General features: G+C 32.4%; 2 protein-coding genes and 1 non-coding gene across 3 annotated transcripts; 1 reads left to right on the forward strand and 2 right to left on the reverse strand.

The window, feature by feature from the left end:
* Window positions 1-11,169: 11,169 nt before the first annotated feature.
* On the reverse strand, window positions 11,170-11,840 carry LOC123216236 (histone H4). The gene has a single exon (XM_044636634.1). The coding sequence runs from the start codon at window positions 11,641-11,643 to the stop codon at window positions 11,332-11,334; it is 312 nt and encodes a 103-aa protein (XP_044492569.1). The 5' UTR covers window positions 11,644-11,840; the 3' UTR covers window positions 11,170-11,331.
* Window positions 11,841-13,062: 1,222 nt separating this feature from the next.
* On the reverse strand, window positions 13,063-23,666 carry LOC123216232 (cleavage and polyadenylation specificity factor subunit 3-II-like). The gene is made up of 13 exons (XM_044636630.1): window positions 23,548-23,666; window positions 23,289-23,466; window positions 23,100-23,172; window positions 22,109-22,226; window positions 21,682-21,755; window positions 20,689-20,825; window positions 19,548-19,611; window positions 18,596-18,661; window positions 17,740-17,809; window positions 17,028-17,132; window positions 15,955-16,096; window positions 14,974-15,070; window positions 13,063-14,263 (listed from the first exon to the last, which is right to left on the reverse strand). The coding sequence occupies exons 1-13, from the start codon at window positions 23,570-23,572 to the stop codon at window positions 13,466-13,468; spliced, it is 1,947 nt and encodes a 648-aa protein (XP_044492565.1). The 5' UTR covers window positions 23,573-23,666; the 3' UTR covers window positions 13,063-13,465.
* A 505-nt stretch (window positions 23,667-24,171) lies between these two features.
* On the forward strand, window positions 24,172-24,290 carry LOC123217829. Its single transcript, XR_006502564.1, has one exon. It is a non-coding gene; the product is annotated as a small nucleolar RNA snoR135 (small nucleolar RNA).
* The last annotated feature ends 303 nt before the right edge of the window (window positions 24,291-24,593 follow it).

Below are 24,593 nucleotides of genomic sequence, written 5' to 3' on the forward strand. Positions count from 1 at the left end.
ATAAGGAAATAATGCAAACTCTAGGGGGAAAATAGTGATTTTTTAAACTTTGGGTAAAGGGAAGGTAGGAGAGAAATTGTTAATTTTTAGAGGGGAATATGATGGATTTATAATTTTTACCTTTGACGATAACGGTAAAATTTAACATAATAGTGACTATTTAGATTTTCAATAACTAACAAGTGAAAAGCTGAGTTTGTACCAAACTTTGTGTAGGAAATAGTCGTTTGGCTGTATAATTTTTGTACATAATTTTATGTACAAACAATATATTATTATGTGATTAGACAGTTAAAAATTAAAGATAAAACAATATCCAATCACATAATAATATATAATTATTTGTATATAAAATTATAAATACAATATTATTGCGCCTTATAAAGCATGGTACTGCAGATAAAGCAAACGTGTGTAACACCCAGTGTTGGATTCATACTTATTCAAATTCAATTTGAGTTTAATTTGAATTTAAAAAGAAAAATTAACTAGAGATTGATAAATTAATATGCAAACTCAGATTGTAAATTATTTAATCTTAAATTCAATTTTAGCCAATTCGAATTCAAAATATTCAAAACAACTTGAACTCGATTTTATGAATATAAATTTAATCTTTAATTCAAATTTTATATGCTAGCTCGGTTGTTTCATTGTGCTTTAAGTGAAGAATAATAAATCTTTTGAATTCGAATTAATCTCCACTATTATTTAAACGTCGAAAGACTTATTCCCACCTAAGGATTTAGCTTATTCTCAAATACATTCATAAAATTTGAAAAACTCAAAAACTCTTCTATAGGCTATTAAACTTAACCAAATAATTAATTATAAGAGATAAAATTATTATTTTATCACTAAATTTTAAAATTAAATATTATATCATTTTACACATTTGATTTGAAAAACGAATGATTTTCTTTTAGAATTAAATTTTAAAAAATTTATTTTTTCCTCCTAGGTTTTTTTTTTTTATAGGAATTTGTTCCCAATGTTGACTCATCTTCCCACCATTTTCTTTTCTTACCCTCGGATCTTCTCATCGTAATAGAGTCGTCAAAAGAAGACGATATATCTACGTCAGACGACCAAAGATCGATTATCTTCATGGCCAAATGAAGACAAATTATCTTTATCCAGCTTGAAGAAAAGAAGATGACTTCTTCATCCTTGTCTGGCCACAAAGACAATCATCGGCAATGTTTTTAAAACCGGGCCGATAATGAACCGGTGAGATTATTGAGTCATAGTTCGATCGGTTCAATCGACCGAATCGATCAAGTTAACCTACAAAATATAAACAGTTGAAAAAAGCGCAAGTCGGACACCAAGTCTTTTCATTATGCAACACAACTTAAAAATTACCATTCCAACAACAATTATCACATACAACATAATCATGGAAAGTGATTAAACTACAAAAAATGATATATACAACTTTTCACAACCAATTAAACAATATTCAATCTAACCCACAATTAATCATCTAAACATTGTTTAAAAGATAACATAACCATTTAATTTTAAAAGGCAAACACATGTGTAGTAAAATGATACATCACCAATTATTATTGTGATATAAGTTAGACTACTTAATTAAATTCCACTATTCCCAAAACTTAAATATCGTAATCCAACAACCATTAACACTAACAAAAGAAACTAGGAAGGTACTAGATTCACATTACACAATTCTCTACTACTAACCATGGAAACAACCTAAAATCTCATTCAATTATCTATAATTCACTTTATATGAAATTAACAATCTAATAACCTACATAAAACACAACACAACCATTTCATAAACACATTAGACTTTATAATCTAATCATCAATTTACTATAACACACAAAAATTGCAATAACACTAAAAATAGTTTGCTAGTCAATAACACTGATGATAACAAAGTATGTTTGTTTCTTTGAATAATAAATTTCAATTCATGGAAAGAAAGACAGAAAACTCAAAAAAACCAAAACAATAAAACAATTTCAAATATCTTAATCAAAGAATTCTCACTCTACGGCGGAAGCTCCAATCAATCTTTATCATTATCATGGCCATCAAATATCACCATTGCATCATCTTCATCACCTATAAAAATATAATAAAGTTATAATCTAACATAAATTTTAAATATACATGAACTTAAAAAACCTATTAATTTTAAACCAACCTTTAGGATCATGAGAACATGACTCTTCAATATCTTTTGGATATTCTTCATCAAGCATATTTTCTAATTCATCATAGTCAAGTTCTCCTTCTTCCTCTTCATCCATAACCCAAAACTCAGTTTTATCAATTGATTCATAATCTACAGGATCATATGACTTCTTGGAAGATCCAATCCTATACATTGATATAAAAATATTATTCTAATTAGTAAACCTAATATAAAATACATACATATATATGAACATGTAAAATCACACGAGAAAAGAAATTTAATTTTTTTTATACCTATCTTTCAATCACACATTATAACGAATATAGACAAGATCATTAAGCCTTCGATGCTCTAGTATATTTCTTTTCTTCGTGTGTATGCGTTCAAATACATTCCAGTTTCATTCACATCCAGAAGAAGAAGTTGCTTGGCTAAGAAGCCTTATTGCTAACTTTTGTAGATTTGGAGTATCATAACCAAATAATCTCCACCATTCATCTTTCATTAAAAAATAAATTAAATGATAAAATCACTAAAATACAGTAAATAAAATTAAAGATAATATTAAACATTAAAGCATAGATAAATTTTGATTCTTATCAGGTCAAATATTCTTGCTGCTAGTATAAGCTAATAAACGAGAAAAACTTTTCAAACGATCTCGATATAAACTAGTTTTAGCTAACAACTTTGGCTTGTCACATATAATATGTTTTTCAATCACATCCATTAACCCACTCATAATCTCTGGTTTTTTGCAAAAATTGTCTCGATCTTATTGAAAAGTTGGGTTTAACCAATACGTTGCAGCATGAAGACTTCGATGCAACATTTTATCCCATCTAGCATTTATAATGTTGGTATAAGGCTTGTACAAATGCTTCTTATGTTTGAACAACTTCTTAGTACCCAAGTGTGCCTTATACAACCGTTCATAACCATAACTTGAAGTAGGTTTTTCATCAGAATTACAAATACACAAAAGACGTATTAGTGGAGTCATAATCCTTACTGTGATCAAGCAATTATTCCAAAAATTTCCATTAAAAACAATTTGTTCAACCTCTTTACCCTTTTGCATCTTCAAGATTTTTTTGTAATTTGCATCAATAACAAGAGGTTGCAAACCATCTTTATAATCATGTAAACTTTTTAAAGCAATAAAATTGTTGGCAAAGCAAGTGGCTCTAGGAAGAATAATTTCTCTCCAATTCGGCTTTTTTCTTAACTAATTCAAAGTCCATTTATGATTATAAACAAAAATTGTTACCTTAGAAGCAAGATTGACCAAACTCTGCACCTCAGACATCTCTCCTATGTCATTTATTATTAAATTAATGCAATGAGCAGTGCATGGTGACCAACTAATGTGAGGAAATCTCTCACAAAGTAAATATCCTACAGCTTTGTAGTTCGCTCCATTATCAGTCATCATATGAACTACATTTTGAGGACCCACCCATTCAACGAATTCTACAAACAAATTACACAAACTCTTTGCATTTGTAGAGAAACTTGAAGTATCAATTGATTTGACAAATGTAATTCCTCTAGGACAATACACTAAGAAATTTATTAAAAATCTTTGTCTTGTGTCTGTCCAAACATTTGCCATAATGGAACAACCTGTTTCATCCTAAGTGCTTCGATAAGAGTCGAGAATCAACTTTACATGTTGTTTAGCATCTTTCAACAAATTTACACGTAAAGCATGATAAGATGGACATTTATATCCATGACCTATATTTGTTATCTTACTTATTGCAATTTGATAAAACAGGAGAATTCACTGCATTTATAGGAATACATGCATCGTAAAACCATAAGGCAATTTCCAAGTCAGTATCATGCCATCTTTCTTGACTTTGCATACATGCCTTGATATTAGGTTGAGAAAGATCACAAGGCATTTTGAAAAATGTGTCAATTGTAGCACTTGCTTTTCTCTTTCCTTTATAGGAACTTCTAGACTGATATTCAGAAATCTCTTGAATATCATCACGTTCATTATATAATCCCCCTCTTTCTTTGGTTTTATCAATATTTTTTTGTAATAACTCTTTTATTTGAAATCGAACATCTCCAATAACCTTCTTACATGGATTAACAATATCTCTTTCTCTAGCTAAATGTTGCTTCATTCTATTAATACCTCCACCTGCTATTTGTTTTCGACAAAATCCACATATTAATACCTTCCCATTAGAATTACTTCCCTCACTAATAAACTTCCATACTATATCCTTTTTTTGTCGTATGGAGCATTCGGAAGATGTTTGTTGTCTAGATTCTCCCTCAAAAGATGGTGTTGACCTTGATGATATATTTTCCATTTCACTGAAAAAATAAACTATCATTTAGAATGACATTTTTACAAGCAAACACTTTTCAATAAGGTAAAATGGACACACTAACTTAGACATGTGATTTTTTAATCCTACCAAGAATTGAATGTTCTCATTCATCACTGATCATAGCAAAAAATAATGGTCAAGAATTATACAAACTTAACTGCAAATAATTTTCAATAATTCACTACTGGGAGATTTTTATGAAATGCCAAAATAGAATTTTTAACTTGCTTGAAAAAGGTAGAATGTTGGAGCTCCAGTGATTATAATTTATAACACGATAAAATTTAAGTAGCAAAGTGGGTTTTATATAATTAACCGAAAAACCAAATTTAATGGCTTCTAATCAGCACCTTAAGGTAGCAGTTTTTACAGACAATGGTTTAACTCAGTTGTCTTTAACACGACCTAACATGATTCTTTTGTTTGTTAAAGAATTTCAAACACCAATATCAAAGCATCAGCAATGCTATGATTTAATCAACTGCCCAACACCCAAAAACTAAAACTGAAACATTAATAGAATGGATTTCAGTAAACAAAAACAAAGATCATCACCCTTTCAAACAGGAAAAAAGCATTGAGATTACAGATTAAAGTAAACCCATTTTAGCAAATAAAGAAATAAATAATAAATCAAGAAGAAGAAGACTTACCGACGAAAAGAAGAAGACGTTGTGCCTGTTGGGAGATATTTTGTTTAAGTGAAATTGTGAATTGGGAATCTTTAGGGTTTTGTTTTATGTTAATAAATTAATAATATTTTATTAATTAAGTAATCCAAGCTGAGAAGACACAAGCTGCCAAGGGAGCCAAACCTGGTGTGTTGGAATTAATAATAATGTGCAGTGTTTGTTGAAATTTTAAAGTCAAACTCGATTTTTTTAGTTTTGACCGGTTCATCCGGTTTATCGGTTTTGATCGGGTTTGACCGAGCTATTTACCAAACAATATTTTCATATCAACCAGACTAGACTTGAAGTCGGTTCTCAGTTGAACCGATCAGTTCGGTCCAGTTTTTAAAACATTGGTCATCGAGCATGACATTTGATGAGAAAAGAAGTTGGTGAAGGCCGGTTGTAGATTGGAATGAAGATTGTTGCTAGAGAAAGAGAAAAAAATTATGAGAGAAAAGGTAATTTTTTACACTTTTGGTGGTGGAAAAGAAGAGAATGATATAAAATTTTAATTTTTTAAAATATTTTGTTAAAAAATAATTTTACTTTTAACTCTAATAAAAAAATTTTATAAATAAATGAGTATTTAAAATTTTAAAATTCTATAAATATATATAATATATTTAGAAATGAACTAAACTTTTAAGTGAGGAGAAGTGCTTTGGGCTCTGTCTAATTGAATCAGGTCCTAAGACAAATCTTACTTGGGATAACAGTTGTGAATTTTAGTCTCATCAAGTTTCAAAGCCCATACAACAACCCAATTAACTGTGACCCATATAATGTTAGGCCCCAAAAAAACTCAACGGAATGTAAGAGTAAGGTTATTTTAGTAAAAAAGCACACGTCTTTCGTTTTTAAAATTTTTATTCTTGCCAACGGTCAAACTTGGTTGGGGTCAGCTTGAAGTATTTAAAGGAAGCAGCGACGATAACTATATCAGTCACTGATTTGTTCTCTTGATGCGTGGCATTGTTCGAATGTTAAGAGCATAATCGATTTTATCTGATTGCTGAATTTGCAATCCTCTCATGGGTACTCTTACCTATGATCTCATACTCTATGGCTAGTAAAGTTCGACTTATCTCAAATTTCACGAGATAATAAAATTTTTATTGATATTTAATCACTTCGAACACTCCTGAACATCATTCATAATTAATAAAAAATACCCTTTTCTCCGAGCACATAATTGAAATCACCATAAACAACTCAAGGACACATTCAAAGTCTGATCAAAATTCTCCATGATTGAAATGATTTTCCATTCAAGCTTCTCATCCGCCACCGACCAAGTGCAGCAAAAGAATACTGCCTTGGATTTATTCTGCTACGACAGACCAATCTTTCCATATGGGCAGTTGTCGTTCAAACAAATCGACAATTGAAATGATTCCACCTGAAGATGTTCCCCCGAAACTTGAATGTTTCCTTCAAAAAGTTTGCTCCCTAATCTTCGTTAGAGGTAGAAATTTGATCGATAAAGAGAGATAACTCAACAGAGATGATGAATGCATTGCCATCTATAATGATGATTTCAAAACCCTATTAAGTAAATTATCACTTTTTAAACTTTAGATAAAAAAAATTATTATATTTTTAAACTAAAGAAAGATAACGTGATTAAAATTTAATTTTTTAAAATTTTTTTAATTAAATAATGGTTTTGTTTTTAACTAAAACTTTTAATAAAATTTAGATTATAAATGAGATTTTAAAATTTTAAAAATTAGAGTGTGAGAGTTTGGAGTTACACCGAACGTTAGGTGAGAACAAGTCTTTTGGCCTTGAGACTAGAGTCTATTAGTCAATTTGTAATAGGAGAAGAAACTTCCTTCTTGGTTATTTTTTAAACATCATGCTTCGGATCCTCCGTGAAGCCAAAAAGTGTAACTTGTTGGCTTGCTAAGAAGAATGATGATATAAGGTGTTATACTGAACTTAATCTAAATACGTATAAATTATAAAATATTAAATTTTATAATTAAATTAAATATAAAATTAATGATTAGAGATATAGAAAAACTTATTTGAGTCATGCATCTGAAACCAAAGATCTTTAATAATAATCTAAAACTTGAAAATACGTTATGAGTAGTCTTTTACTTTAGAAACCTTTTTATAACTATTTTGAATGGATAAACATATCAAAAATTAGGTTTTAGAATGCGGATCTAGCTAATTTATATGAGATTATTTAGACTCTCTCATTAAAAGTTCAATAATCAAAGACGCATACTAAACCGTTCATTCAAACCAATAATTTTTAAGTGTATTAAACATATATTTATTGATCACTCAAATCTAGAGATGGCAACGGGGAGGGGTGGGGAGGGGATCTAAATCCCCGTCCTCGACCCGTCCCCGCTACGGGGATGAAAATGATTCCCCATCCCCTCCCCGAAAAGAAAAATCCTCTCCACATCCCCTCCTCATCCCTGCGGGGAAAAATCCTCTCCCCATACCGGCAAAAAAATATATTTTTTTTACCTTGTAAATACAATATAAATCTATTAAATAACAAAATTAAGCAAAATTAAAATTAATCTACTATTTCAAATATCATAAATATAATATATTAACCCATTTAATATGTACAACAAAAATCTAAATAAATTTAAAAAACATAAATAATTTAAAACTATAAAAATATATTAGTATTTTAAATAAATATATTGATATAAAGGGCGAGGATAGGGGCGGGGAGGGGACACATGTATCCCCATCCCGGGCCCGTCCCCAATTGCGGGGATTTTTTTCTTCCCCATCCCCTTCCCCTTCCCCTTCCCGGTTTCTATCGGGGAATCCCTTCCCTATTAGAGTTGGGGAGGGTCAGGACCCCTAAAGTCGGGTCCAGATTGTCATCTCTACTCAAATCCATATATAAATCGATATTTGACTATTCAATTACTTGATTTTGTGAAATCAAAATATAATTAATGTTAACCCATATAAAAAATTTCCAACATAAAACTGAAAAAGAACACTTAAAGCAAGGAAAAATTCTTCCTGAGAATTCAATAAAGAACCTTTTTTGAATGAGCTTTCACTTTTATTATAACAACGAAGATTCAATAAGGGATCCTCTCTGAAACTATTTAGGTCATCACTTCAGTAAGAATCCTCTCTAAAACTAAACCATCACTTCTACCAATTCTGAATTGCTTGTTATACAACAAAACTGGCTACCAACATTCTTGTCATTCAAAACTCCTTCTTCACTATCTTCTTTGCTTTATAAAGATTCAGTTCTTACTACAAAATATTTTCCTACCACACACAATTGATTTCCCAACATCTCAAATCTAGCTGCTGTTATGGAGGACAATACCATTAATTCTTCCAATTCATGTGTGGCCTGCTGAGAAGAAAGCCTAACCACGCCAATAACGTCGATTATCATTCACAGCTTGCAGCCTTGATAGGAAAGTTCCCAATCTGAGGTAGAAGTGGCGACTTTGTAGATCCAAAAGATAGGTCACTCGACGTTGGTTAGAAGAGTCAGATACCATGAAGAGATTCGGAAAATTATTGAAAACTTCTTTTCTGTGTTCTCATTAACCAAGTAACAATCATTCTCAAGTGTTTATATATATGAAACATTCTCAACCTTAGAAGGACTACCTAGAAAACACAATTTGACTTAAACATAACCATCAGATCACTCTCTTTTAAAATGAAGTAGTGCAGACTGGAAAATGAAGAACAAAATTCTTATCTGAATCTGAAATCGATTTGATTGAGATGGGAACCATTTATTGACTAAACAACACCACATTGAAGTAAGTTCTAACGAGGCTAACAAATTTATTTCTCCTCTTCACTCTTCGCATAATTTCTTGGAGTAGTATTAATCTTCTGACTTTGAAAAGAGAGAACCGTGTTGAAAAGAAGCTGTAATACATGATGGCTAAACAAAAAACTCAGCAAAAACAAAAAACCCTCATAAATAATATATTTTTATATTATTATAAATATAAATTTGTATTATAATATGTTAGCATTCTAAGTATAAGGTATGAGACTTGAATTTCATATTAAAATGTATGGATAACTAATGTAGGGTTTATATAATCTTGGGTTCTCCCATCTCAATAGTTAATTTTTGAGATGTAGTTCTTATAAGGCTCGTATTATAATATGCCCTGGCAGATCAATTGAAGTCCCGTTGTATCTCCTCCAGGAATCCCAAACGCACTTGTTTTGGGTCCCTCACTTGTCTTTATCTACACCCTTTTGTCCTTGCTTCTTTGTGGCCCATTTCTTGCATCTCCTTTGTAGCTTCCTTCGCCTGTTATAAACTAACGTCGTCTTCCTCATCTTTCAGAAGATGGCAATGGCGGTGGGGGTGATTACGAAGTTGCTGTGGTTACATGGCCCATTAGTTGCTTTTAGTAAATTAAGCAGATGAGGTCGTTTTTTTTTAGTAACACAATTGATGTTTTCATTATTCTTCTTTCTGAATCTAATAACAAGAGTTCTTTCTTGAGCTCTTTATGTTTATGCTGAAGTATAGAATTTGATCAAACCGCTCAGACGTAGCAATTGTGTGCTTGTTGGTTTAGTTTGATTCTGAATATAATTTTAATCTCATCTTTAGAAAATTTACTTTTGCTGATTAAAGATATTTAAACCTACGCAAAAATATTCAATCTGGTCGAAAAGAAATATGTTTCCAATTCAATGGGAAGTAGAAAAAGAATTCAAGATTTATGAACAGAAAAGTTGCTCTGTTCACTGACCGTCAATTCTGTCCTTGATCAAATTAATAATAATCTCAACACGAATACGCTTAATGCAAGAGATTATATTATATGAAAAACAAGTTAGTCAAATGTTTTTTTTAATTAAAAAAAATTATTTTTTTAATTATTTTTTTAATACTCTCCAACGGTCAACTTGGCGCCAGCTCCAACTGTATAAAGGAAGCAGCTGCGGCAACGATTTCGATATTCATTCCTTGAGTTTTTCTTGATTTTCTTGATTTCTCTTCGGCTCTCTGCAAGTGGCTGATTTTGTTGATTTCTTTTTCTCTCGCAATGACAATGAAGACATCAAAAAAGAACCCAAAGAGACTCCAATGTTTGAAGAAAAAGAGCAAGGAATTGAGCATTCTTTGCGACGTTGATGTTCTGTTTATTTGCAAACACGAAGACCCATCTTCCAGTACCAGCTCCTTCGATTCTTGGCCTGAGGATTCTGAATCTTGCCTCCAACTGATTCATAAGTACAACAAAATCACGAACGCCAAGAATGCTGCTTCTACTAATTTCTCTGTACTGGGGAAAGGGAAGGGGAAGGGGAAGGAGAGAAGGCATGGGGATCATTTTACCCAGAAATTGCTTCTTCTTGAATTGACTCAGAAAGTGAAACATGAATATGCAGAGTTGACTCATTTACTGCACGGTGTTGAAAAAGCTCAGATGTGTGTTGAGGAACGGGTCGTATTAAGAAACATAGAGTCACGGCTTAGTGAGGATGAAGAATATGATGAGGGTATTTCTAATAGCCCCTTTTTTATTTCTTCATTTGAGGAGGAGATATTTCAGATTTTACAGGAATGTGTGAGGACTCAATCTGTTGAGAATATTGAATTAGTGGAAACTTCATGTGGTGAGGAGGAAGTTGAACTGATTCCCTGCAGTCAGCCATGGATACTGTTTGACTACTTTGGTCAACCTCGATTGGAGCAGATTATGTATGGGAATTGAGAAGATTATGATTTGTTCCAAATATATATTGTTGAAGTCTGAAAGACTGAAATTCATTATTACTCAATGAATAATAACCCTTTCTTTTTTAATGCTCCTTTACTTGTATCAGTTGTGTTCAATAGACAGGTAGATGAGTAATGGAATACTGAATGTTAAGTTAGGCTTCTTGGTTGTATGAGGAAGAGAGAGGACCAACACTCATGAGCTGGGGCTTTTATGCTATACTATGTTTTTAGTCTTAAGCGATAAGAGAATTACTCATACAATGTTCATTATTATTATGCTGCCACTGCCATTTTCTCTACCAATCCTTCAGATTCAGAGATGAGTCAATTCCCATACAAATCTCCTTTAATTCATTACAATTTCCATTCATACGCAAGAAAACAAAACTAACCCTAACCCTAACCCTAACCCTATCCCCCGAAACCATACAGAGTTCGCCCCTGTCGTTTCAGAGCATAAACGACGTCCATGGCCGTAACGGTCTTCCGGCGAGCGTGCTCCGTGTACGTCACGGCGTCTCTAATCACGTTCTCCAGAAAGATCTTCAGAACACCGCGAGTTTCTTCGTAGATTAAACCGCTGATACGCTTGACTCCGCCACGCCTCGCCAGACGCCGAATGGCCGGCTTCGTGATCCCCTGAATGTTATCTCTGAGAACCTTACGGTGCCGCTTTGCTCCTCCCTTTCCCAATCCTTTACCTCCCTTTCCTCTTCCTGACATTCTTGTCTTTTTTCTTCAGTTTTCCTTTGGTCACTCTCTGGATGTTTGTTTGTTAAGGCGGATGAAAAGATAAGACGAGGACGACGTTTATATAGGAAGAGATGAGGCATACGTAGCCGTTGGATTGGACAGTGATCCGTGTGACTTGAATTATTGGGATTAGAGCCGTTGGATTGTAAGATCTTGGATCTGATTGGCGAAAACGGAAGAGTGAGTGATTTTGGTGGGAAATGTGTTCGAGGGAAAAGACCCTTTCTCTTTGTTTTTTGTGTTGCTTAGTTTGCATAAAGCAAATCTGACATGAGCCAGGTCTACAAAATTTGAGATTCATCTTATGAAAGGAATGTAGCATTATTGATGCATAATAAATTCATGTACACTACTTAATTAATGCACAGTCTTTATTCTAATGTTTGTTACCTATTTTAGTGCATCAAGAAATACTCATTTTTGACAAGTCAATCATATAACATTTTGTCGCTAGGAAAGGAAAGACTGGCTTTTTCAGAGCTAGAGTTGCCAATTTGAGAATACATTGAAAGGAGTGTCTATGGTTATATGTATTTGATATTGAGAATAAAGAGAGTTGAACCTCGTTTTATAACACAATTGGATCGATACAAAAATCATTAAGTTAAAAGTGTTTGTTATTCAATATTATTTAGTAAATATATATAATATATTTAATTTCAAAATTTTAGTTATATCATATAATGATATTATATTAATATCATTGTTCTACTCAATCGGTGGGTTAATCTATAGAATAATACTTTGACTAGGTTAACGTCTAGTTGGGTTTTAAATTTGTTCGTCCATTGAATTTAAAAATAGTGAGATTTTCCATTGTTTTTGCCCCGCGCTAAAGAAGACAACTGAGATTTCCTCTTACTACTACTTTTAAGTTTACATTAGTGTTAAAGCTATTTCAAAGACTTCCACAGTGAATCTTCGAAGTTTAAAAATAAGTCTTTTATTGCAAACATATTAGAGTTGACAATTTACGATATAATATGACAAATAAAAATAGATTTAATATTGAGTATTTTCTACACAAATTCTAATTCAATCATATTTGGTTAATCCATTTATAAATCAAGTCATGTCCATATTGACCCTGCATAACCAAACCAAGATCTTCATATAGGTGTTGTGTTTGAGTTGTTTTGAGTTAAAATGGTCAAATCATATATAAATGAAAAATATATAGAATATGTCATTTTAAGTTAAGTGGGTCAAACGAACTATATTTTGACATAGTACGACCTAATTAGATTAATTCAATTTATATTATATCAACACATTCATAATTCAGTTTGGGTGTCTTTGGTATGATATTAATTTGGATCAAGTTTAGGTTGGGGTCTTTGCTAGTCACATAACCCAAAAGCATAAACTGTCAAGTCTAAAAAATATCAATTTCTTGCTAGGATATTACATTATTCATAACAAACACAAATTAAAACAATGACTTTGAAAGACTGTCTGACCTATTTTGCTAATACCCTTTTTCTTAAATATGTCAAGAAGTGATATGCAAAATGTCACAAGCCAATGGCTCCTACGTCGTTCTTGTGCAACACTTCACGAAACACCTGCACCAAAAAGTTCAGAGTAGATTACCTTTAACATAAACAACTCCATATGATCAACAATAAATTGATGAATACAACAGCGCCGGATGACTTGAAGTTGCACTTGTGTTGGAGTTCTCCATGATTGATTAAAAAAATACCCCTCTCTGCGAGCACATAATTGAGCTCACCATAAACAACTTAAGGGCATTCTCATAAAAAGCTGCATGACGATGAGACATTTAAGTCTAATTAAAATTCTCCATGATTGAAATGATTTTCCATGCAAGCTTCTCATCTGCCACTGACCAAGTGCAGCAAAAGAATACTGCTTCAGATTTTTTCTGCTGCGATGTACCACTTTTTCTATATGGGCAGTTGTCCTTCAAACAAATTGATAATTGAAATGATTCCACCTGCAGATGTTCCCCCAGAACTACAATGTTTCCTTCAGAAAGTTCACTCGATAATCTTGTGGATAGTAATTGAATCAGAGAGGATGTTTGAAAAACATAAAGTGAATTAGTTTCTGGAGTAAGATCTGTGGTTGTGGCCTTCTCTAACTTGTCAATACTTACAGGGCAACAATAGGCAAACTGAAGCTTGTGTTCTTTTTCTCCAAACATAAGCAGAAGCTCAACTTGGTGTACAATCTTTGCCTTCTTGCTTTTCTCCAAGACTAGAATCCCTTCCAGAACTCTTTCGTCACTTATTTGCAGCAGTGACAAGGCACTTGTGCCTTTTGAACCAGAGTCAAAGTTCTCTTCTGAACCACCTTTTAAGAACTTAAAGTTAGGATTCAAACAACTTCGGATGAATGCATCAGAAGCATTAGCTTTCACAAAGTGAGTTGAAGGAATGTGCACCGATTTATTATTTGCAGGATCATAACATGGAATCCTCAATTCAGACTGTATTCTATCTTTTAAAGTAGCCATCTTTGGTTTCTCGCCGTGTACAAGTATTACATGCTGTGGGGTGAGAAATTTAACAAGATCCATAATTCCTTTTGCATCTGTGTGAGGACTAAAAGATAGTTGATGAATCTGGAAACAGAAAACGCAGTTAGGAAATCTAAGACAATAAACAACATTGACACAAGGAAGCGCAAACAAAAGAAAGTCATATATTGCACTGTCAAAACATAGAGAGGATACAGATGGGCAAAGATAACATAATGAATCCCATTTTTGGTGGGGAAGAGACCCTTTAAGGCAGATACATTAACATGCTTAAATACTACATGACATTCAGATTTTAGTGCTGGACACTATACTACAGCATACATGATCACTATCTTTTTTCCAGAAACTCTTCTTGTTCAAATAAGATAATAGTTTCATGCCCTATGATATATGTGTATATTTCAAACACCAAGTTTCAATAAAGACTTAAATGCACCTCAGAAACTATTCACCTCTGTCATTCTACCTAGATTGGAGAAACCAAACCAGATGGATAATATGATTTGCGTAATGAAAGAGTTGGACTTTCATGGAATGAAGAGATTAATAACTTCGGATCATCAATTTGACATCTGTCACAGCACTGTGGGTTGTCGTAATAACTTGGCAAAACAAATTTAATACTTCATAGATTTAACCTGAGATACCAACTTTTGCTTTAAATGAAAATAGCAATAGAAAAACTTGAGCATACTGCAATATGTGAAAAGAGACGAAATGAAAGATTGAAAAAAAAAAATTCATAAGATGATGTGAAAATAAATTAACAGTGGTAAGGGATGAATTTGAACCTGACATCGGACATCAATTTGGGTCTTCTTGTCCAAATCAATTTTGGTGGGCTTTCCTGACATCAATTTATGTCCTATGGTTCCTGCCACACAATACCTACAAATAAAAAAGAAAAAAGAGGATTCATAAATTGAAATAAGTCTCCAAGCCCATAACATATATCGATAATTAAAAAAGCACATATCCCACTGCCATAACATATAAATTCTCTGTAGAAGCTATCTGTTGAATTCCCAAATCTATTTTTGGCTTGACTTGAAAAATTACAAACTAAATGCCTCAATTTAGACAGATCATTTATCATACATTGCCCCCGATAGTGAGGCTCACTTGTACCCAAAGAATAGTCCAGATTCATGAAACGAATTCCTATTGGCGGCAACTACCTTTGTGCTACAAGAACTCACTTTTCTTTTCAGAAGAACATTGACAATCCTAATCCCAAGTCAAAAAGATTTTTCAAAGAACATTCTTGACACAGGTATAGTGTTTGATGTGCATTTAGTTACCTCTCTTATGAAGCAGTGTGAGAAAAGATAACTGCTTTTACAGTGACCTTCAAGTAATAGCAATAGTAAAACATTCTTTATGCATATCTAAGTTAGCAATGAGTCAGTAACGACATAAAGAATCATACCAGCAATCAGCCAGGAGATTAACGCTGAGTCACAGCAAAAGGCTATCTTATTCTAGAAAACCCGATAACCATGAAGATAAGTCAGTTTAATAATTCAATAGATGCCCTAAGACAGATAAATCATCCAGTAACTATTAAATAACCACTAATAAATCTAGAAATGTTTCTTCTTTCATTTCTTTTTCTTATATCTTTAATATAAATCCCCAAAAATGCATCAGAGATTGGCTTGAAAACATAAGCATACAAATGCAGTTTTCTATCAAACAAATGAACATTAAATCACAGCATGATCACTTTATCATGTATGCCCAACAAAAAAACCAAATAACAAAGTTCTTACCCAGGTAATGTGACAAGATTCATTTCAGATGGAGCCCAATGTTTAAAAACCTCAAGAGAAAAACCACCACTAATCATCCCTGGCGTTGCAAAAAGAACACAAGGACCCGGAACATCTATCAAAGAGCGGTCAAATTTACGAACTGCAATATCCAAACACAAATAAGATAGAGATGTAACCGTTTAAGCAAAACAATCATGTAATGATATAAAAGAAAAAAGTAACTCTTAATTACAACTTGAGTTGAAATATTGTTTCTTCTGCAATGGATAACTAAGCTGTTCCAAAAATTGAAATTAAACTAAGCTGTTCCAAAAATTGAAATTAACATTGTTCAATTATTTTGGAGCAGATATATATCATGAAAGATTAAAGAGCAATGTTCTAAGTTATCCTAATCTGAGCAAATGAAGTAAAATTTTTCACCTGTACAAAAAGTAATTGACATGAAAGTTTGAAGAAGTCATAAACCAAGCTTTTTATATGCTCTTATAAAAATTGTTTGGAAGTGTTCTAAAATGTTGTGATTATGTAAAAACAGTCAAAACTTTAGAGGGGTGATAGTTTGTACATTGAAAGAGATTTGGAGATAATCACATGCCAATTTGGAAACTAAGTACTTCGACTTCATTCACTGAATCAAGAAGACAATCAATAATTCACTTGCTTCTCAGACTGTATAGAACCCATTTTTTATGTTAACAAAAGTCAAAAATACAAATTTCTACAGGAATTGAATTGAACTGGTGTGAAAACTACCGTCTTATCGTAACATATGACATACATGTGGCCAACAATATCAGGCTTCCAATAGTAAATTGGCAATCAGAGTAATATGCCAGGAGAGAACTCTGAAACAAGAAATGGCACTCAGATAGAAGAATGCCCCTTAAAAGAGACAAGACTGATTAAGAATACATATTGTTTCTATTCTAAATTTTGGGTATGCCACTGTAGATAACAGGGAAAACAATATAATTTGAAGCAGATATCTTTAGGAATATACAGATATCTTCCTCAGAAGAATTGATACTAATACTTCCTCAGAAGAAAGGATAAAAAGTTATACGTACCATGTTTAAAGTCAAATGCATTATGTGTGGCGTATGTCTCTTTGACTTTCTGGCTAGTCCAACTAATTAGCATTTTATAATACATATTGGCTTGAATGGTCAAACCTGAAAAACAAGAATCCAGTCATCAACAGAAATATGAATCATGATTGCCTACCGGTAGAAAAAGAAAAATGCCAACAAGAGAGCACCTAAGGCAAGTTTCTCCACTTATTAGTGAGCATTCACCATCAAATATTATTTCCATAAGTACTTCTAAATCATACAGATAAAATTAATAAAAAACCGTAAAATAGATGATAAGCTGCATGCCAATAAAACATCAAGAACCTGCATATATGGGTTCCTGAGAAAACTTTGTATTATCAACTAAGGCATCCATTTCAAGTTTAAGCTAATAACATCTTGACAATCTCAGCCACAGATATCATACAATAGTGTAACACTGAGATAAACAACATAGTTCTCAAAAATCTCATGTGACCTTGCAATTGCCTAGGCTGGCTCTCTGGTTGTTTAAATATTAATTTTCAAATCTTCAATGAGAACATAGCAAATAGAGCTTGATTATCACTCTCAACTTGTTAGACCTATAATTACACATCTTATTTATACATGAACAAAGAAGAATATCATGATTTAGAATATACTGACTAACCAAAGTCAAGCAAACAAAGAATTTTACATAAATAAAATAGCAAATTTAGCAAACCTGCTGAAAAGTAAATAGGCACATTAAGAGTCATACGCTCCCAGTAATCATCCAACAATATGCAGAGTTCCTGTATGATAATTAAGAATATTGTCAAAAAGAAAAAGGAAATGATTTTCTTAACTGTTCCATGGTAATAGCAATTATTCATAGTCAAGTTATAAAATCCATATATAGATCACATCTATGACTTCTACAATGCAGTAAACAAGGATACAAGTTGTAGATCTACAAAAGAAAAAAAAAGGTATGTCTTCACGAGCAATCCTATCAAGGTAAAATCTCACACAATATGTGGTCCTAAGTCCTACAAAATTGTTAAGAAAATTTTCAGCTCTCTAGGAGCAAGAAGTCAAAATCTTATATGTCAAATTCTAAGTTTAAAGACTATAACATTTTATATAAAAGAGTGAAGGGTAATTACAAACTGACTTTATTGATATTTATATCAATAAAACAATTACTTAGATATGCAGAAGCATCCATGACCAGGAATTTTAGAAGACACAGAAAGCATAAGGAATGGACTCTCAAAGATAAAATGTCTAGTTCCCAGTGAAGTGAAGAGAGGAAGAGATAGAGTGGCTAGATGTTCAAAACATGTTAACCTTTGAGTCACCCCACTCTTTTCCTGAAGCTCTTAACAGAGCAAAAGATAGAGCAGCACTTAATTTCACAGCAGAAACAATCCTTCCAAACTCTCTCTTATGATTTGCAAACCACAGTACTTATTTCTTTGTTGCATACCTATGTTTGGTAAATCTTAAAATCTCTACAAGTTACTTAGGCATGAAGTCATAGTTCACATTCCAATTAATCAAGGAAAGCAAAATAAAAGTTTGTGCAACAAAAAAACCTGAGCTCTTCCGAGGGCAAATGTTGGAATAAGCACCTTTCCTCCACCAGCAACACATTTATGAACCTAAAGGAATTTTTCAAACACAGAAACATACTACTATCAGAGGGATTTTGAATAATATAAATTGAATGATATTAATGCAAGTAAATGGAAACCAAAAATGTATAGTGTAAGAAGATTTAATGTGAATGTAAATTAGTTAAGCAAGTAAATGATGAAACAGCAATTTCGTTGAGTTTTATCATAAAACAAATAATAACTAAAAAGAATATTCAATAACTTGTACAAATATGTAAACCAAGTATAGGAAGTTATAGATGACACAACCACGCATGACTAAGATTCTTTCAATATTTTTTCACAGTAGCATATTATAGATATCCATAAAAAGAGTCAAAGATCAACCAAAATATCACTTATGCTGAAAGCATCCGTAAAAATATAAAAAAATTAATGCCACAGCTACAGATAAAGTTGAAGAAGGCTACAAACCAAGTATAGGAAGTTATAGATGACACAACCACGCATGACTAAGATTCTTTCAATATTTTTTCACAGTAGCATATTATAGATATCCATAAAAAGAGTCAAAGATCAACCAAAATATCACTTATGCTGAAAGCATCCGTAAAAATATAAAAAAATTAATGCCACAGCTACAGATAAAGTTGAAGAAGGCTACAGAATCAACTATATGCTGGGTCAAAGATAAATCAAAGCACATACTCATAGGCACTCATCCAGATACATAATCATGAACTTTCTAAATTCTTTGGCACTGACTATCAGAAGCAGCAGAAAAAGATCCCTGCAGATTTGATTAACCTCTGAGGTACTCTGAGGATAAACAAATCTCTTTACCACTAGTTGGTTATGGAAGAAAAAATTAGCAAAAAATTTAAGAATATAATAAATAGTTGAGAATTCAACAGTCTTATCATTTACGTACAGCTTTAAGAAATTCCCTCTCCCGAGCATATTTTGAATCCCGTATAGTTGTTGCATATGTGGACCTGAAGCAGAATTCTTGTCAGAAGAATTAGAAAACATCCTTTAACCTAGACCTGGTGTAGACAGTCATGTATAAGGAAGAAATAGGTTCATAAGAATTCATGTTTGAATAATATATTCATTTAATAGAGAAGATGGTTATAAAATATTGAGATTTTGAATGCAATTTTCATCTCAGCAAAAACTGACAAATATTATCTTTAAAAAAATCTTTAGCTGATTAAAGATAATTAAACCAATGCTAAAATAAAGCCAAATATTCAATTTGGAACTCAAGTACTAAATGACAATAGAGGTCAAAAACAAAAATATATCCAATTCAATGGGGAAAAGAAAATTAATTCACTCATGTCAAGATTTATAACCAAAAATTCACTCTGTTCACTGAGCATCAATTCTTCCCTCAATCAAATAATTAAAAGATGCCTCTGGACAACCATTATATCACTCCAGGAACACAGTTGTCTTGATTTTGTGTAGTTTAAGCCGTAGAGAAACAGCATCACCTGATTTTGCCTCTAAATCATGATTCCAGAGGTTCATTTTTTAACAAAATTATATAATTAAATGGAAATACTTTAAGGCCAGAAAGATAAATACAGCCAGAAACTATCAACTCAGGATAGAAATGAGAGTTGTATGCCCAGTATCTGTCCATCGTGATTTTCATAACCATTCAGGATAAAAATCATAAAAATATCCGTATATTATTTTTCAGATGAGAAGAAAAGGTTAAGAAGAAAACTTGATATTCATTTGAGAAATTATAATGATGATATACCCAATTAAAGATCAGAATGAAATTTGCAAAATGATGTAGTATAATGGAGTATTGGCAATGTGCTGGTCTTCTGATTATTCCTTTATAGAATTAGGTCATCCAAACCTGGCTAGAAAAATTAATTGCCTTTATGGCAAAGATAAGTGATGAATGGCATAAGTCTTTCTCCTTCCGTCAAACTAAGATAAATTGAATCACACACTCCAGAAGATTGTCACCAGTAGCTAATAGTTTTTTCCTATTTATGTGCAGATGGGACTACACACAACTTAAAAATGCGTGCATATAGGTTCCTTACTCTGTTATAAGGAGGTCCAGCTGTAGTCGATCAATTTGAGCAGCTCCAAGATGTCTATCTGGAGTCATATTATAATCTCCCGTGTACACCATAGAAGTGTCCCCCACCTTTGCATAGAACATTGCAGCTCCAAGCACCTTAAACACCATAAACAATGAGACTTGTAACTCAATGACATGTGGACGACATTTTCAAAATTCCTGATGAAAAATATTATGAGTTAATAATGAAAATGATCTGTCAAGAACTTTTAAACGACATATCATGTGGATCATTAAACAGTCTTGTGTTTCACACTTGAAGCACACAAAATGTTTATTTAGTAATGAATGTGCCTGTCAAATATATTAGCAGTTTATCCAGATGCTTAAGTTGATGAGTAAGAACCTAATAGCAGTATGTGAACACTAGCATATCTACACACATATAAGGCACGTAGATCTGACACAATCAAAACCAAGAACATTGTAACAAACATAAACAAAGCATACTCTAATTCGATTATACAACGGAATTCAGACACATGACCACTTGATCAACAGCCCCTGTTACCATGTTAAATAACCACTTGGGAAAAGTTGGAACATGAGAACCTGACAATTTTATGTAACCCCTAACTGATGTAGTCAAATCTATGAGTACTAGGTAGGTCAGTTGATTGGTGTGCTTATACAAGAGATCTTGGGTCTAAATCTGCTCATACAAGGATTAGAAAGGAGTCTAATTGAAATTTATAAATTGAAAAAAATAATAATAAAAAAAAGCATAGTTATACATGTATTTAACTGGTGTATCTTAGAAAAGAGAAGCGATATGTCTTTCATACAATATGCATTTCTCTCAGTTTAATTTCAATGTGTATATGCAATTCTTAGGCAGTTAAGCTGGATATGAAGGACAGTATAGGAGTTACATCACAGTGTGAGCTGCCATCTAGTGCAGATAAGGCTGATAAAAGGCCTATGTTTATAGAATTAAGTTTAAAAATCTTACGTGTCCAGCATAATAGGCACGGATCTGAAGGTCTTTGTCAACCTGCACAGTCTGCTTCAGATCTACTGCTATGACTGCAATGAGAAACCATTTTGAAACAGAAATGTGAAAACACATTAATGCATTAATATATGTGCTTGAAACTTTAAGAATATATGAAGCGAAATACGACTTAAAGACCGCATAAAATTGCAAAGAAATGAAAGAGAAGAAGAAATTAATATATGTGTGAACAAAAGTTGGAGTCCATGCAATAACAACTTCAAAGGTTTCAATCAAAACAATTAAATGGAAACAATACATTACTGGTGTTAAAGTAAGGTATTCCAATTTTGATGCATACAACTTTACAATTCAGCATTTACCAAACTGTAAAAAATGAAAAGTCCAGAACAAGTTACACTCATAGAAAATGAGAAAATCCTACCTTTCTTCATGCATTCTGCAATATGATCAGAAGTAAATTGCTCTTCCTCTCCCCTTCGGTCAACTATAACTTTTCGATAATCCTCCAACATTAAAGGAGCCAATGCCTTTGTTGGATACTGCAGTAGACATTCATCGAAATACATCAAAATTTATAATTTGAATTTCAAACATGATTGGTCCAAAAAGTATAACTTTTATGAAAACAAGAGCCCCCACATGCAAGCCAACAACAAGTAAAAAACACATAAGAGTGAACTAAACTTGTCCCTCCAGAAAAATGGTAATTTTATGGAATAAATTGTCCAATATGTTAGCATGACTTAACAGCAGATACCCTAAGCTACAAGCACAAAATTCTGAAGTACTAAGATTTTAGTACATTTATAAATTTTACATAAGCAATTGAACTATGCACTAATAAAGCAAGAAAGAGTTACAAGTGGCTAGCATGTGAAATGAAGTTGAGATTTCCCTTTAAAACATAAGTCTACAAGGATGATATTTTGGAATGATGAAGAAATCAAATCTAAAATCATCCGAAACTATATCCATCCACAAATTGGAAAAAAATGATATTGGACTAGAAAATGAAGAGAAAAAGAATAATATTAAACTTTTTAAAATAGTGCATCAACTGCTAGAGAAGAGCCAAATCCATCAGTCGTTAAATGTTATATAAAGTTCACCATTAATATCAGCATGGCGTTTGGTAAAGTATGTTTTGAATATATTGCAACATACTGGACACTTTAAACTGAACTACAAGACAACAATTTTATATTACACACTTATATTGCCGTATATAAAGATCAAAAGTCTATAAAATTCTGGACTTTGAGTTCATAAAAGAAACATATTGAAGTCAACATGGAGCTTCATAGAAGGGGGAAAATATGCCGCTTTATTTTTCTACTTCGACCTGTGAAAAAGAACTACACACAAAGTGAAAGCATGAGATAAACATTTTATCAAACACATAATGGATTTACCGTCATATAAATAGGTCCATTGTACCCACAAACTTCAGTGAAGAAAGGAAGTGCCCCAACATGATCCAAGTGACTGAAACAAAAAAAAGTACAAAATCCCAACCGCAGTTACCAAATAGAAAGAATTAAGTGAATGCAAAACAATCAAAGAAAATAAATTAGTAGCAAATATGAAAGGTAGAGTTTTACAAATGAGTAATGATGATGCAACTGAGAGAATTATCGAATTCCCCGGACTTTGATATGAGAGAGAAATCTGGGTAACGACGGTGATCGTCGTAGCCCATGTGCATCCCGCAATCGAACATTATTCGCTTGCCGTTGATCGTTACAACCACGCAGCTCTTCCCGATTTCTTGCCCAGCTCCTGGAAAAGTCAATCAAACGAATGATAATCTTTGTGGAGATTGTAGATTGAAGAAGAGAGTCAAGAGAAGAGATGGGTTACCGAGAACTAGGCATTCAATGGCCATGGCTCTGCCTCTTCTCTTTGAGTAACGAACGAAAATTCAAAACTTGGCGCCTGGTTTAACACGGTTTTTTTCAGTTACTGAGGGTTCAAATTAAACAGGGCCCGAAGTTTTCTGAAATTTTCAGATGCCCCTTATTGTTTGAATTTTATCACTTATCCCCAGTTAAACTCGCATGATAAAATGAGAGTAAATTTCTCTAATTTTTCATTTATTACACCTGGGTGTTTATATACAACATTAGAGAAAAAGACAAGTTCCAAAGATGAAGATAGGTTTATAGGTTATTAAAGATGTTTAAAAATAACCCAAAATCAACTTGAACCAGTATCTGAACCCTAAATTAATCTGAAAAATAAGATATTTGAAAAACTGATTCAATTACCAATTTGAATAATTGTAAAAAACCAAATTTTTGATTTGGTTTTCGGTTTGTAAAATTTGAAAAAACTAATTTCCCAAACCAAACCGATTTTAAATTAAATATATAATAAATAATATTTTATATAAAAATTTAATGACTAAAAAAAAATTCATGGCCATATTTCTCTGTCAATTTTTTGCTATTATTTTCCTTTGTATTTTTCATAGTTCTAATGTTAAAAACAGGGATTGTGTGTAGGTAACCGAAAGAGTTCCTCGCAAAAACAACCAGGGGAAGATGGGCAGTTGTGGTTCATTTTCCGCCATTGACTTCTCAACAGTCATCTTCCCCACATTTGTACTTCTCTCTTTTAGCTGATACTTATCCCAAAAAAACAATATATTCTTATCCCTTCTAAAAGCAAGGCCCAAGAATATAGAAAGGCAATTCTTTGCCTAAGAATCAATTAGGCCTCAATTGGCAAGGTATTTTCAAATTAAGTCTAAATGTTCATGATGAAATAGGGTATAATTGTAATATTAATTTAAAAAATCGGTTCAAAATTAGGTAATCAAATATTCCGTTCGGTTATCCAATAAATTTAGTTTATTTATCAATCAGAATGTGTAAATTTGATTCAGTTTCAATTCGAAATTTTCA

This window comes from Mangifera indica, chromosome 5, assembly GCF_011075055.1.
Source record: "Mangifera indica cultivar Alphonso chromosome 5, CATAS_Mindica_2.1, whole genome shotgun sequence".
NCBI lineage: Eukaryota > Viridiplantae > Streptophyta > Magnoliopsida > Sapindales > Anacardiaceae > Mangifera > Mangifera indica.